Here is a 17,001-nt window from a genome sequence, read left to right on the forward strand (position 1 = left end):
TGTGCAAAAGCTTTTAAGTTTCATTAGGTCCCATTTGTTTATTTTTGTTTCTATTTCCATTTCTCTAGGAGGTGGGTCAACAAGGATCTTGCTGTGAGTTATGTCCTAAGACTGTTCTGCCTATGTTTTCTTCAAAGACTTTTATAGTGTCTGGCCTTACATTTACATCTTTAATCCATTTTGAGTGTATTTTTGTGTGTGGTGTTAGGGAGTGTTCTAATTTCATTCTTTTATCTGTAGCTGTCCAGTTTTCCCAGCACCACTTATTGAAGAGGCTGTCTTTTCTCTATTTTATATTCTTTCCTCCTTTATCAAAGATAAGGTGACCATATGTGCATGAGTTTACCTCTGGGCTTTCTGTCCTCTTCCATTGATCTAGATTTCTGGTTTTTTGTGCCAGTACCATACTGTCTTGATTACTGTAGTAGCTTTGTAGTATAGTCTGAAGTCCGGGAGCCTGATTCCTCCAGCTCCGTTTTTCTTTCTCAAGATTGCTTTGGCTATTCGGGGTCTTTTGTGTTTCCATACAAATTGTGAAATTTTTTGTTCTAGTTCTGTGAAAAATTCCGTTGGTAGTTTGATAGGGATTGCATTGAATCTGTGGATTGCTTTGGGTAGTTTATTCATTTTCACAATGTTGATTCTTCCAGTACAAGAACATGGTATATCTCTCCATCTGTTGGTGTCCTCTTTAATTTCTTTCATCAGTGTCTTATAGTTTTCTGCATACAAGTCTTTTGTCTCCTTAGATAGGTTTATTCCTAGGTATTTTCATTCTTTTTGTTGCAGTGGTAAATGGGAGTGTTTCCTTAATTTCTCTTTCAGATTTTTCATCGTTAGTGTATAGGAATGCGAGAGAATTCTGTGCATTAATTTTGTATCCTGTTACTTTACCAAATGCATTGATTAGCTCTAGTAGTTTTCTGGTGGCATCTTTAGGATTCTCTATGTATAGTATCACATCATCTGCAAGTAGTGACAGTTTTACTTCTTTTCTGATTTCGATTCCTTTTATTTCTTTTTTTTCTCTGATTGCTGTAGCTAAAACTTCCAAAACTCTGTTGAATAATAGTGGTGAGAGTGGGTGACCTTGTCTTGTTCCTGATCTTAGTGGAAATGGTTTTAGTTTTTCATCATTGAGAACGATGTTGGCTGTGGGTTTGTCATATATGGCCTTTATTATGTTGAGGTAAACTCCCTCTATGCCTACTTTCTGGAGAGTTTTTATCATAAATGGGTGTTGAATTTTGTCAAAAGCTTTCTCTGCATCTATTGAGATAATCATATGGTTTTATCCTTCAGCTGGTTGATATGGTGTATCACATTGATTGATTTGCATATATTGCAGAATCTTTGCATCCCTGGGCTGAACCCCACTTGGTCATGATGTGTGATCCTCTTAAGATGCTTTTGGATTCTGTTTGCTAGTATTTTGTTGAGGATTTTTGCATCTATGTTCATCAGAGATATTGGCCTGTAGTTTTCTTTTTTTGTGACATCTTTGTCCGGTTTTGGTATCAGGGTGATGGTGGCCGCGTAGAATGAGTTTGGGAGTGTTCCTCCCTCTGCTATATTTTGGAAGAGTTTGAGAAGGGTAGATGTTAGCTCTTCTCTACATGTTTGATAGAATTCGCCTGTGAAGAAGCCATCTGGTCCTGGGCTTTTGTTTGTTGGAAGACTTTTAATCACAGTTTCAATTTCAGTGCTTGTGATTGGCCTGTTTATATTTTCTATTTCTTCCAGGTTCAGTCTTGGAAGGTTGTACTTTTCTAAGAATTTGTCCATTTCTTCCAAGTTGTCCATTTTATTAGCATATAGTTGCTTTGAGTAATCTCTCATGATCCTTTGTATTTCTGCGGTGTCTGTCATAACTTCTCCTTTTTCATTTCTAATTCTATTGATTTGAGTTTTCTCCCTTTTTTTCTTGATGAGTCTGGCTAATGGTTTATCAGTTTTGGTTATCTTCTCAAAGAACCAGCTTTTAGTTTTACTGATCTTTGCAATCGTTTCCTTCATTTCCTTTTCGTTTATTTCTGATCTGATCTTTATGATTTCTCTCCTTCTGCTAATTTTGGGGGTTTTTTGTTCTTCTTTCTCTAATTGCTTTAGGTATAAGGTTAGGTTGTTTATTTGAGATGTTTCTTGTTTCTTGAGGTAGGATTGTATTGCTCTAAACTTCCCTCTTAAACTGCTTTTGCTGCATCCCACAGGTTTTGGATCGTTATGTTTTCATTGTCATTTGTTTCTAGGTATTTTTTGATTTCCTCTTTGATTTCTTCAGTGATCTTTTGGTTATTTAGTAGCATGTTGTTTAGCCTCCATGTGTTTGTATTTTTGTATTTACAGATTTTTTCCTGTAATTGATATCTGGTTTCATAGTGTTGTGTTCAGAAAAGATAGTTGATACGATTTCAGTTTTCTTAAATTTACCAAGGCTTGATTTGCGACCCAAGATATGATCTATCCTGGAGAGTGTCCATGAGCACTTGAGAAGAAAGTGTATTCTGTTGTTTTTCAGATGGAATATCCTATAAGTATCAATTAAGTCCTTCTTGTTTAATGTATCATTTAAAGCTTGTATTTCCTTATTTATTTTCATTTTGGGTGATATGTCCGTTGGTGAAAGTGGGGTGTTATGATTGTGTTACTGTCGATTTCCCCTTTTATGGCTGTTAGCATTTGCCTTATGTATTGAGGTGCTCCTATGTTGGATGCCTAAATATTTACAATTGCTACATCTTCTTCTTGGATTGATCCCTTGATCGTTGTGTAGTGTCCTTCTTTGTCTCTTGTAATAGTCTTTATTTCAAAGTCTATTTTGTCTGATATGAGAATTGCTACTCCAACTTTCTTTTGATTTCCATTTGCATGGAGAATATCTTTTTCCATCCCCTCACTTTCAGTCTGTATGTGTCCCTGGGTCTGAAGTGGGTCTCTCGTAGACAGCATATATACGGGCCTTGTTTTTGTATCCATTCAGCCAGTCTGTATGTTTTGGTTGGAGCACTTAATCCATTTACATTTAAGGTAGTTATCGATATGTATGTTCCTATTACCATTTTCTTAATTGTTTTGTGTTTGTTATTGTAGGTCTTTTCCTTCTCTTGTGTTTCCTGCCTAGAGAAGTTCCTTTAGCGTTTGTTGTAAAGCTGGTTTGGTGGTGCTGAATTCTCTTAGCTTTTGCTTGTCTGTAAAGGTTTTAATTTCTCCATCGAATGTGAATGAGATCCTTGCTGGTGAGAATAATCTTGGTTGTAGGTTTTTCCCTTTCATCACTTTAAATCTGTCCTGCCACTCCCTTCTGGCTTGCAGAGTTTCTGCTGAAAGATCAGCTGTTAAGCTTATGGGGATTCCCTTGTATGTTATTTGTTGCTTTTCCCTTTCTGCTTTCTGTATTTTTTCTTTGTATTTAATTTTTGATAGTTTGATTAATATGTGTCTTGGCGTATTTCTCCTTGGATTTATCCTATGTGGGACTGTCTGTGCTTCCTGGGCTTGATTGACTATTTCCTTTTCCATATTAGGGAAGTTTTCAACTATAATCTCTTCAGATATTTTCTCAGTTCCTTTCTTTTTGTTTTCTTCTGGGACCCCTATAATTCAAATGTTTGTGTGTTTAATGTTGTCCCAGAGGTCTGTGAGACTGTCCTCAATTCTCTTCATTTTTTTTCTTTAGTCTGTTCTGAGGTAGTTTTTAATTTTGATAAAGTCCAATTTATCTATTTTTTTAAATGACTCATGATTTTTGTGTCTCATCTAATTAAGGTCACAAAGATTTTCTCCTGTTTTCTTCTAGAAACCTTAGAACTTTAGTTCTTTTATTTAGAGCTATATACATTTCAAGTTTTTCTATACAGTATGAGCTAACGGTTGAGGTTCATTTTTTTGGCATGTAGATGTTCAATTCTACTACCATTTGATGAAAAGACTATCTTTTATCAATAATCAGTTCACTGTAAATATGTAGGTCTGTTTCTGAACCCTATTCTGTTTCTTTAATCTACACATATATTCTTACACCAGCATCAGGCTGTCTTGATTACTGTAGCTTTATAGAGAATCATGAGATAAGATTCCAACCAAGTCTTTTTCAAAGTTGTTTTGGCTATTCCAGGTCCTTTCCATTTCCATAGAAAGCTTAAAATCAGTTTGTCAATTTCTTCCTCCCCAACAAATAAATAAATAAATAAAAAGAAACCTACTGGAATATTGATTGGAATTGCACCAGAGTGCTGAGTCGGTTTGGGGAGAATTGACATCTTAATATTGAGTCTTCCTGTCCATGAATATGATATTTATTTAGGTCTGTCCATTTATTTAGATCTTCTTTAATTTCTGCCAGCAGTATTTTATAGTTCAGTTCTGTGTACCTGTCTTACACATTTTATTAAATTGATCCCTAAACATTTCATGGTTTTGATGCTATTGTAAATGATATTTTTAATTTCACTTTCTAGTTATTCATTTCTAGTGTATAAAGATACAGTTGACTTTTTGTATTAAACCTATATCCTCTGGTCCCCTTAAATTCATTTATTGGTTCTGGAAGCTTTTTTGTAGTATCTTTGGGATTTTCTTCATAGATAATCATGTAATCTTCAAAGAAAGTCAGTTTTACTTCTTCTTTTCCAATCTTATGTTACTGCACTGGCTAAGACCTTCACTACCATGTTGAATAAAAGTAGTGAGATTAGTCTTCCTTTTCTAGATCGTAAAAAGAAAGTATTCAGTCTTTCACCATAGATTTTTTGTAACTGCTCTTAATCAGTTTGAGGAGGTTCCTTCTGTTTCTAGTTTGCTGAGAATTTTTATCAGAATGGATTTCTTACGTATTTTTCTTTTTTCATTTTCTTTTATTAAGTAAAATAATCCATATATTGCTATGTTTGTTAATGGATATGCTGTATTTGCTTATATGCAGTTTATTTTTCTTTAATAAAAAAGAAGATGAACGAGAGGCGTGATAGCTGAGTGACACAGTGTTTCTTTTTGGGGTGATGAAAATGCTCTAAAATTGACTGTGGTGATGGTTGCACTGATTTGTGCATGTATAATATATAAACCATTGAACTGTATGCTTTGAATGAATGAATAGTATGGTATGTCAAAAAAGCAAAATGAATTATGAAAGAAGTTAAAAGGCCATCCTATCTAAAAGGAATTCATTTGTTAATGTATAATCTACTAGTATTTTAAGTAGCAAAAAAAAAAAAAATTATTCTACAAATTTACTCTCCTTAGTAGATACAGGGATATTGCAGTTACCCATTCTTTTTGAGTGAGCTTTGGTAGTTGTGTCTTCCAAGTAATTTGCCCATTTCATCTAAGTTGCTGAATTTATTGGCATAAGTTGTTCATAATATACTCTTATTATCCTTAGACTCTATAGTGATGTATCTTCTTTTATTATATCTTTCCATCTGTTTGCTCTGGCTTTGATTCGTTCTTTTTCTGGTTTCCTAAGGTCCTAATATGATGACTCGAGACCTTTCTTTTCTCATATAAGTAATGCTGTAATCTTCTTCTAAGCACTGCTTTAGTGTCACACATTTGGGTGCATTGTTTTTTTCATTTCATTAAATTTAAAATATTTTCTGACTTCTATTTTGATTTCTTCCTTGACCCCTGGGTAATTAATTTCTAAATATTTGGGAGATTTCCTGATATCTTTGTATTACTGATTTCTAGTTTAATTCTATCACAGTAAAAAATATATATAAATTTCGTATAATTTCATCCCTTTTAAAACTGTTAAGACCTGAATTCTGACTCATAGTATGGTATAGTTTAGTGAATATCCATGTACACTGGAAAAGAATATGAACTCTGCTGTTGTTCTGTGAAGGGTTCTATAAATATTGATTTATTCATTTGGCTGATAGTTTTGTTCAGGTCTGTAAGAACCTTGCTGATTTTTGTTTCTTTGCTCATTTTCTTGTTCTGTCAGATACAGAAAGAATTTTGAAGTGTCCAACTATATGGATTTGTCTTTTTAGATTTTAGTTACCTGCTTGCCCATCTCAGCTCTCTGATGGGCACCCAAAAAGTTATGGTTTTGTAGATTATCAGCTTTTCTCATTGTTAAGGTGGGAGTGATATTCTCTTGTGGCTTTCTCGATCCTCGGAAAAGTGAAACCAAGAGTTATTTTTAATTCTAATACAAGGGTGGTTTGCCTCAGTTTTCTTACCTGTAAAACAGACAAAACATCAGATCTTACCTTATGGGGTTTTTGTGAGGATTAAATAAGATTGTGTGTTTATGTGTTTCATATTTATCCACCACTTGAGAGAGTGCCATACACATGCTAAGCACTATAAAACGTCAACCTTCATTTTTCTTCTTATGATATGCTTGTTTACTGTTGGTGTTGGAGTAGCTTGATTTAAGGCCACCATTGTCAGAGAGTTTTCTTAAGACACTTTCCTTTTAACCAAATGTCATTTTCCTGAGTTGCTCTTCTCATAACCAAATGTAGGATATGAACTAATAATGTTCAGAGTTGAGAAATAGATTCAATCAAACTGACACAGATTGACTAGATTAAAGAAATCCGTGAAGTATACTTCTCTGGATTTCTTAAATTCAGAAATTTTGCCCTTTTTATAGCCACCTTAGCCAACAGTGATTTCTTCAAGCTTTTTATCCTTTGTCCTAGTATTACAGATCTCCATTTAAAATAAATCCACCTTGTAAAAATACCTGCATAATTATTTCTCAAGATGCTTCAAAATGTCAAATATACATATTTTATTGAAAGAGCCCGCTTCCTTTTTTTCCTTTTTGCTGTATAAAGGCAACTTCAGATGCTGACCTGAAAGAACATATGGTTGGAATCATATTCAGCAGGAGTAAACTGACTAACCTACAAAAACAGGTTGGTTAACAGCCATTTCATTGTCTTCATCAATTTTTGTTTGTTTGTTTTTAGGGTGTAAAGCATTTTCCAAACTTTATGGAGGCAATTCTATGCTGACTCTTTCATAGGTCCTGCAGAATGTGTCTGCCTTTTTCTAGAGAGGAAGGAGCATATTAGCATACCTGCATCACTTTAAAGATTTTGTTATGAATGTTAACTTTCTTACCTTGCTGCTCTTTGTTTTTCTCATTTTCAGGTAGCTTGTTAAATTTTGGTGTCAAGTACCCAGCTATATCAGATTTCATTTGCATTTTCTGTGTTCCTTTCCCCCCCTGTTTTTTTGTTTGTTGGTTGATTTTTTTTTAATTATTTTGCTGAGCAATTATAATGTTAACTAAACCAGTGTTAATATTTTTAACTCTCAGGAGATGGGGGAGTAGCCTAGATCATTCATATAATGGGGGTTCGTTTAGGGGTGCCTACATAACAAAATTAGCCCTTCAGAAGTCAAATAAAATATTGACTTTTGAATTAGGTTTTAAATTGGCCATTATTTTAACTTTCAACACCATTAAATCTTTTAAGTAATCACATAGATTTATGTGTGCTTTATCTTTTTAACAGCATTTTATTGAATCTAAGAAGCTACCAATTGTAAAATGTGCTGTTATTTTATATATCGCTAAAAAAATTTGCAGCCAATTAAGTTATGAATTGCATCAATTATAAAGCACATTATGAATAGAAATGTTAGCGTGTGGGGGGAAATGTGTCTTAGAAGTGATTAAATATGGTGATTTGTTTTCATTTCATGTCTTAAACCACAGGCAGGGGAATTGGTAACTAGTATATAATTTGTTTCTATACTAGTTGATTTAAATACTCAGATTTTTAATCATGGTTTGCCTAGTTTTCCTTAATTGTTTTTAAGATGAGTTAAGAGAATGGTATGATGGAGAATTAACTGGGAGGAAGAGTATTAAATTATCAACTAGTATTCTTGTTTTGTTTTGGTTTTAACTAGGCCTTACAAATAATGTTTTTACATTTTCTTTATGTTGCCCTCAAATAGGTGTGTGCTCACATCGTCCAGGCTATTCGCATGGAAGCCACCAGAGTTCGTGAAGAATGGGAACATGCCATATCAAGCAAAGAAAATGCCAACTCGCAGCCCAACGATGAAGATGCCTCCTCCGATGCCTACTGCTTTGAGCTGCTCTCCATGGTGTTAGCCTTGAGTGGCTCCAACGTGGGCCGGCAGTATCTGGCCCAGCAGCTGACTCTGCTCCAGGACCTCTTTTCACTGCTCCACACCGCCTCTCCACGCGTCCAGAGACAGGTGACTGATCACACCACTTACCTGTAGGCTTATTTTGTTACTTGAAACATTGTTAAAAAATTACTCTAGCAAAGAGAATCAGGGGTTTTTGTTTGGTTATTTTTTGTTGTTATGTTTTGGTTTTTGGATTGTATTTTAACCCCATGTTTTTTGTTTTTGACTCATTGTAATGAGAATATGGAAGAACATAATATGTTCCATTTTAGTAATGTGTTATTGTGATAAAAGAGTATTCTGCTACTGAATATGTTATTCATGAGATATATAATGTATATAATGACCAAGTAAGCGACGTTTTTTTTTCTTGCTGCTCTGGAGTGGTAGTTACCACTTGAGAAATTAAATCATGTTTAAATCATTTCTCTGTCCTTCTCAAAGCTTTTGAAGTCATAGAACAGCAGCTAGACTCATTAAAAAAGATGAAAACTTTAAAACACCAATCTTTTTTTTTTAATTTTTATTTTATATTGGTGTATAGTTGATTAACAATGTTGTGTTAGTTTCAGGTATACAGCAAAGTGATTCACTTATACATATATACGTTATCTATTCTTTTTCAAGTTCTTTTCCCATTTAGATGATTATAGAATATTGAGGAGAGTTCCCTGTGCTGTACAGTAGGTTCTTGTTGGTTATCTGTTTTAAATATATCAGTGTGTACATGTCAATCCCAAATCTTTAAATAGGATTCTTTTATTTTTCTTACCAGGTGACCTCCTTACTAAGACGAGTTTTGCCTGAAGTCACCCCTAATCGTCTGGCCAGCATTATAGGAGTGAAATCCCTCCCCCCAGCAGATATCAGTGATATTATTCATTCAACAGAGAAAGGAGATTGGAATAAGCTAGGTATCTTGGACATGTTTCTAGGATGCATTGCCAAAGCACTCACAGTACAGCTAAAAGCCAAAGGAACCACCATCACAGGAACAGCTGGTACCTCCGTGGGCAAAGGAGTTACAACAGTTACCCTTCCAATGATTTTCAATTCCAGGTTGGTCATTGCATATGTTTTGGTACAAAAATAGAACAGAGTAAGCTACTGTTTGAAGAATCCAGACCTTTCAAATTCCCTCTTATTTGCTTATTTACCAGAAATAGAAGCCATAAATGACTGGCCCATGTATGAAAGAGAATGCTGTGTATAATAAAAGTGTCTTTTCAAATTAAGGAGGAGGGATTTCCCAGGTGGTCCAGTGGTTTAAGACTCCGCCTTCCAATGCATGGGGCATGGGTTCCATCTCTGGTCTGGGAACTAAGATCCCACATGCTGTGCAGCACAGCCAAAAAATTTTTTAAAAAATTAGTGGGGAAAGGAAAATCTGCTGAGTATATGATGTTAGAGTACTTCCCAAATACAAAAGAAAAAAAAACCAAACTGTAGGCCCTCACACCATTACAAAATAAACTTGAGATCAATTAAAGGTTTGTATATTTTTGTTTTTACACTCTAGTAGGACAAATTATAGAAGAATATTTTTGTAATCTTCAATTTGGGAAGACGTCCTTAAATAAAACACAGAACCCAAAAGTAACAGGGGAAAAGACTCAGAGATTTGGCTACATAAAAGTGAAACTTAATTGATCGACAATACTTTTAAAATACAAACAACTGACTTGGAAAAAAATATTTAACACTTATATAGTAGGCAATGAATTATTAGTCATAATATTAGAAGAATGACTATAAATCAATGAAAACAAAAGACAAACAACTGATACAAAAATAAATGCCAAGAGTAGTCACTTCAGAGAAGAAAAGTTACAAATGCCAATAAGTAAATGAAAAGATACCTCACTGGTATTCAGAGAAATGTAGATTAAAACAATAGTAAAATATCTTTGCATTGGCATAATTATGAAGAAATAGACAGTTTTTATGACATCTAGTGTAAATTGCCATAACCTTTTTGGATGCCAGTTCGATAACATATCACTGTATTTAAAATGTGTATATCCTTTGACCTACCAATTCTACTTCTGTAGAACTGTTTCTCTCAAACATGTTCATACATGTGCAGAAGGGTATATATACAGGGCTGTTTGTTATAGAATTGTGTGTAACAGCAGCAGATTAGAGACATCTGGTATTCCAGATGCTAGTCATCTGGTATTACATCTGGTATTCCAGATGCTAGTCAAAGAGCCAATTCATAACATTAAGCAAATAGCACTAGAATGTAAATAAGTATATTGCGTCCTTCATCTGGATAGTCTTCCTAGGGGAAAAAAATGTGAACTGAACTAAACAGTAGTACAGTAAGTCCCCTACATACAAATGAGTTCCATTCCAAGAGCGCGTTTGTAAGTCCAGTTTGTTCATTAAGTCCAACAAAGTTAGCCTAGGTACCCAACTAACACAAGCGGCTATATAGTACTGTACTGTAATAGGTTTACAATACTTTTCACACAAATAATACATAAAAAACAAACACAAAAAAATAAACATTTTTAATCTTACTGGGTACAGTACCCTGAAAAGTACAGTACTATAGTACAACAGCTGGCAGGCCTACAGGGGCTGGCATCGAGTGAACAGACAAGAAGAGTTACCGACAGGAGGAGGGAGAGGAGGTGGGAGGTGGCAGAGCTGAAGGATCGTCAGCAACAGGAGACGGAGGGCGAGCTGCAATTTCACTCACGCCTGATGCTGATGGCACAGGTTCTGGCTCCTTGCTGGAACCAGATGCACGTTTGCATCTTTCAGAGTTTGTCACTTGAAGGCTTGTATGTAGGGGACTTGCTGTATGCTCAGTGATATAGTTGACATATTCTGGTGCAAGCTCTTATCTTTATGTGGACTGGTAACAAATAGTTTGTGTTCTATTGATATAGTTTGAATAGTACTGTTCTAAAAGATGCATACAAAAATAATATGTAAACAGTGAAATATTTGAAAGGGAACACATATCAGAATAGCTACTCCCTTGGGGTTGAAGAGGTGGATTACAAATAATGTTGTCATTAATTTTCTTTTAAAATGTCCTGACTGGTTGAATCATTTTAAAAATTAAAATGCTGCATGCTGAAATAACAGTTTTCATCTTATTCATTTGTAACTCTCACTGATTGGTTTACAAACGCTGACTTTTCTTGTAGTTATATCCGACGAGGTGAGAGTCACTGGTGGATGAAGGGCTCAACTCCTACCCAGATCTCAGAGATCATCATTAAACTCGTTAAGGATATGGCGGCAGTAAGTTCCCATCCTCCTGATCATTATGTCAGTGAAGTACAGTAGGAACCTGATTAACAAAAGGAGTAGCATAATCATTCTGCTGAATTGAGAGAACATTCATGTTATTTTGCTTTACTTACAAGGTCCATTTAGTAGGTTCACTATCTCACGATCTGTCTTTCCAGCTGGTGATAAATTTTCCCTTTGTGTAAACTATGTTCATTTCAAGCTTCCCAATTAATTTACTTGAAAATTATCACATAAGTCTTCTAAGACTTTAAAACTTAAAAAAAAAAAAAAGTATACTCTTTGAACCCTAAAAAAACAGCCTGAGCACAAGAGCCTAAAGGAAAAAAAGGGCTTTTCAGAGCAAAGGTTTCTCGCTGTCTTTTAGTTCTCACAGTTTATGAACGTCCTGTACTGCTGTCTTTAGGTGTTGCTTTTGCAGGGAGATCCCGGAGTACGGAGGAAAGGGAATTACTTCTCAGAGTGCCTGGCTCTCACTGGTTGCTCCATGTTAGTTTCCTCACATTCCATTGTATTTCCAGGAGTTCAGCCCGAGGAGGGCAGGACACTGTGGATGATAGGTTCCTGAGAGGTAGAGTAGACGGCAAGCATTTTGGAAGAGGAGGAATTGGAATGTGAACTGTCCCTTTAAAGATTGATAGTGTGTAGATATGAGACGAGTAAGGATATTCTGGGGAAATATGAAGTTCTGTCACTTTTCCCAACAGTTTGGATATTTCCTCAATCAGAGAAATGGAGAATTTTTTCCATTCTCAAATAGGCTTTCTGAGTAAATAGGCTTTTCACTGGATGAAAATATTTATGAAAGATGTTTAGGAACACTGAAACTCTCTAGGAGTAACATGTTGGTGTTCAGTAAAAATCACATTAGCAAATTAAGGTAGTTGTAATTTAAACCCATTTATGCTCTCAGGTTCCAGTAATATTCTTCTAAAGCACTTAGCTTAGCTGTATGAGCTCCGTGTCAAATAACAGGTTTTCATGATCAGAATTTCTCAGTCATAGACAACCTAGTATTTGTTATGTTTTTATCTACATGTAAGATGAAATGCCCTTGAACTCTGTAAGAGAAGAGTATTGAGAACTTAAATTTTTATTTACTTTTCTTTTGAATCATCAAAATAGTAAGTAGAAGTTGAATTGTTCATATAGTTGTGAAGGATTTTTATATTAAAGTATGCCCCTTGATCTAAGATTCCACTAGCAAATAAATTTTCCTTTTTGGTGAAAGATGTTCAGAGAACAGAATCTGCTCCTTTGATTATACCTCTCTGGTTGTTTATTAAATTATTCTGTCCTGCTCATTAGGGTCATTTGTCAGAAGCGTGGTCCCGAGTGACAAAAAATGCCATTGCAGAAACCATCATTGCCTTGACCAAGATGGAGGAAGAATTTAGATCTCCAGTGAGATGTATTGCAACAACTAGGGTAGGTTTCCTTTCATTTGGTCTATATTGCTGCATGTTCTTTTTCAGTAACAGATTTGAACAAATTTAAATCAATAAGCCAGCTTAATTTACTTTTCTAAAAAATTTATTTTATTGAAGTATAGTTGATTTATAATGTGTTAATTCCTATTGTACAGCAAAGTGATTCAGTTATCTATCTATCTATCTATACATTCTTTTCCATAATGGTTCATCCCAGGACATTGAATGTAGTTCCCTGTGCTATACGGTAGGACCTTGTTGTTTGTCAGTTCTCTGTATAATAATTTGTATCTGCTAATCTCAAACTACCAATCCATCCCTCCCCTACCCACCTCACTCTTTTTTCTTACCAAATATTGTATTTATTGAAAAAGTATGAAGGGCTTTTTTGAATTATAAGCTAAGCCTGGTAATTTTTAATGTTCACTGTTACGTGTTCTTTATCACTTGTTTTTGTTATTATTTAGGGAGCTAAGGATATACTCATTAAAAAAAAGCTAAATTACCTATATGTCAGTGTACTGCCTTTCTGATGATGTGTTTACTGTTAATTTTAGTGTCAGCATGACGTTGTGATAGACTGAAGGTCCTTTAAAGACAAGGCCCCTGCCTACTCCTTCTGTAATAACTCAGTTGTCCTAAAATAGAGTCCTGTAGCCTACTTACTGAATGTGTAGGCCTTACTTTTCAAAAGCAGAAAGTGTGTGCCCAGGGCACAATGGGGCAGAATCTCTTAGGAAGTGAGATTGCATCCTTCAGATGAGATGTAATCTATTGTAAATTGTAATCTACCAAATTTTATGTCCCATATACTTCCAAAAGAGATTTGAGATTTCCTTGAAGCAGGGCAGTTGTGACAGGGTTAGGAAGAAGTCAAAGCTGGTAGAAATTGCTTAAGTTAATCCTCAGAAGTCTGAAAAAGAAGATACATTTTATCTCCCTTGGGCAGAAAAAGCCAGTTTATGCCATGTTTCCAGTGACTGTGCCTCTGAAGCAGCTGCTCTGACAGTCACCTTTCCCACCACGTATACGCTGCACTCGTTCTTCAGTCGGCTCTCCCCTTTCTCCTTGCATAACTTTTTCTTCTGGCTTCTCTTTCCCTATTTTATTTCCCCCTTACTCTTCATGTCCAGTGATGCTCACATGCACTTCTCAGAGTTGAGACAGTTAAGTATTATTTTCTGTTCTTCAGTGATGAAGAAATATGTTATTCTATGTAAAAATGAAGCTTGCTCTTTAAGCCTCAGAAAGTTTTAAAGTATTTTTGAGGGCAATTTTCTAACGCTTGTAAGACGTTTACTTATTTCTAACAAAGTGTACCCAGCATAGTGCTAGACTGTTAGAGGCATAGAGATTTCCTTGGAATTTAATGCCTCAAGCAGATATTAGTTGGAAAATGTGTAGAAGGCATTGGTTTATTAAATATGTAAATTTATGTATTGATATGTTGTTTACATATCAGAATAATAAAGGTTAATTTTATATGTCAGGTAGACAACAGAATGGTTCATCAGAGCAACAGTCATTTACTCAGTATGTGTTTGAGTGCCTACTCTGTGCATGGCACACACAGTAGAGGGCGTGGCTACCTGGTACCACACCAGGAAGACTTGAGTGCCACTGGGGATCTACGTCTTTTCAAGTCCAGCTAGCCTTCACTGAGCTGTGGCGGTGGGTGCTCTGTAAGGCGTAACCCCACGCTCTGTAGTGTAACAGCCTTTCCCTTCGGCAGCTCTGGCTTGCTCTGGCGTCGTTGTGTGTTCTCGACCAGGACCACGTGGATCGCCTCTCCTCAGGGAGATGGATGGGAAAGGATGGACAACAAAAACAAATGGTAAGATCAGAGTTATTTTATAAAAATTTAGCTTGTTTTTCTTTACAGTAAGCTTTGGCTTAGCTTTAAAAAAAAGGGCTCTAGGGGCTTCCCTGGTGGCACAGCGGTTGAGAGTCCGCCTGCCGTTGCAGGGGACGCGGGTTCGTGCCCCGGTCCGGGAAGATCCCACATGCTGCGGAGCGGCTGGGCCCGTGAGCCATGGCCACTGAGCCTGTGCGTCCGGAGCCTGTGCTCCGCAACGGGAGAGGCTGCAACAGTGAGAGGCCCGTGTACCGCAAAAAAAAAAAAAAAAAAAAGGACTTCATGTGTCAAAATACACAGTTAGTGGAACTCTTGAAAAATTGTGTCACACTGCCCAAGTTCATCTCACAAGTCTATTTCACTTAGGGTTCCCTCTTCATAGTATATTAGGGGATTTAATTACATTAAAAAACTGTTCCCTTCTTCTCTGAGTCATGTTTGCATCATATCAAAGTTTGGTTTTAGCCAGACTCTGATTCTATATCTAGATTTTGTACTAAAATGTAATCGGTTTTATGATAAGAAGGAAATAAAGTAGTAAGAGAACAACATGATATACCATTTATTCACAGATGTACTTAAAGTGGGTTTGATAAGTATCCCTCGCTTCACTGGAAGGAAAAACTTTATACAGGCCCTTTCAGCATTTTCTTTTTAACATCCAAGTTTCAAAAATGCATTATTTATTAATTTAGCAAACAGAATGTTTGAATATAATGGAAGAAATTTTCTTAAGTCGCTAAGAAAAGTATACATGTTTATTTTGTTAATCATTGAGTGCCCATAGCGCATTTAATCATTGATTTGGGGATTCTGAGGCCTTTTTTTAAATATATATAAATTTATTTTATTTTATTTATTTTTGGCTGCGTTGGGTCTTCGTTGCGGTGCGCAGGCTTCTCACTGCGGTGGCTTCTCTTGTTGCGGAGCACGGGCTCTAGGTGTGTGGGCTTCAGTAGTTGTGTGGCACACGGGCTTAGTTGCTCTGTGGCATGCGGGATCTCCCCGGACCAGGGCTCAAACCCGTGTCCACTGCATTGGCAGGCGGGCTCTTAACCACTGCGCCACCACCAGGGAAGCCCGAGGGCTTTTATAGTTAAGTACACTTGCCATAATTCTGTTTAACGTTCAGATTTTAAATTCTTATTTGAGTTCAGAGTAACAGTCTGTTCCTGTTGTAAATAAATCACATTAAATTTGTATGAGTATTTAAGACTTTCTTGTTAACCTTTTGTAACGTATGGAAATGTCCTGTTCTAGCCTATGTGTGATAACCATGATGACGGTGAAACTGCAGCAATCATTTTGTGCAACGTATGTGGAAACTTATGTACTGACTGTGACAGATTCCTTCATCTTCATCGGCGAACCAAAACTCATCAAAGACAGGTGAAAATTTCTGCATTTACATGCAGAATAGTATCTGTAACATAAAATATATCCAGTAAGAAATAAATGTGGGAAGGAGACTTGGCGTAATGGGAGAAAAATGAACCTTGGAATCAAAGACCAAGGGTGGAGTTCCAGCTCCACTCCTCCAGCTGGAGTTCCCAGCTGTCTCATTTACCAGCTGTGTAAATCAAGCATGTTGTTTAACCTCTGAGACTTGGTTTCCACATTTATAAAAATGGGGCTGTTGTGAAGATTAAAGAGAAGACTAGAAATATCTGGAATTTCTTAGACTGCTTAATAAATAAAAGCCGTTTTCATTATTGAATAATTAAAATTCATACTTCTTTCAGAGTGATATATTTTCCCCTTTTCTTTAATGATACAATAGGTCTTCAAAGAAGAAGAAGAAGCTATAAAGGTTGACCTTCATGAAGGCTGTGGTAGAACCAAATTGTTTTGGTTGATGGCACTAGCAGATTCCAAAACCATGAAGGCAATGGTGGAATTCCGAGAACACACAGGTAAAAGGATTTAAGAGTGAACCATGCCTGACAAATAGATTGAACCATCCCTACTGATTACGATTAAACTAGATGTTTAATTTAATTATTTAATGTGAATAATTTTGAGTGTTTTCTATTAAGTGATGATGAGATCATTGATCACTGTATTTTTATATTTACTAGACAGTATTCAGTGTTCTATTGTAGAACATTAGATTAAAAGTCGGGAAAGTTGGTTTGCCATGAACTAGCTGTGTGACCTTGGGCAAGTCATTTTATCTCCAAAATATGCATTTTTCATTTTGATTTTTTTTCTAAAGCCTGGTGTATTCCCAGCTTAAAGGTGCATTGAATCTTACAGATTCTCTATTTTCAGCACCTCTGTAGTCTGCCGTTTATCTGACACAAATTTCTGATTTTG

General features: G+C 35.9%; 1 protein-coding gene across 2 annotated transcripts in view; it reads left to right on the forward strand.

Moving 5' to 3' along the window:
* The window catches only part of MYCBP2 (MYC binding protein 2), a gene marked incomplete at its 5' end in the record, with an annotated part of 273,021 nt that overhangs the window by 245,644 nt on the left and 10,376 nt on the right, over positions 1–17,001 (forward strand). For both annotated transcript variants that reach the window (XM_082675380.1, XM_082675381.1), the window contains 8 exons: positions 6,795–6,875; positions 7,930–8,196; positions 8,906–9,189; positions 11,295–11,391; positions 12,709–12,828; positions 14,563–14,664; positions 15,946–16,074; positions 16,466–16,598. In XM_082675380.1, the coding sequence (XP_082531506.1) occupies positions 6,795–6,875; positions 7,930–8,196; positions 8,906–9,189; positions 11,295–11,391; positions 12,709–12,828; positions 14,563–14,664; positions 15,946–16,074; positions 16,466–16,598 (1,213 nt within the window). The remainder of the gene's footprint in view (positions 1–6,794; positions 6,876–7,929; positions 8,197–8,905; positions 9,190–11,294; positions 11,392–12,708; positions 12,829–14,562; positions 14,665–15,945; positions 16,075–16,465; positions 16,599–17,001) is intronic.

This window comes from Grampus griseus (assembly GCF_964374135.1).
Source record: "Grampus griseus genome assembly, chromosome: 18".
NCBI lineage: Eukaryota > Metazoa > Chordata > Mammalia > Artiodactyla > Delphinidae > Grampus > Grampus griseus.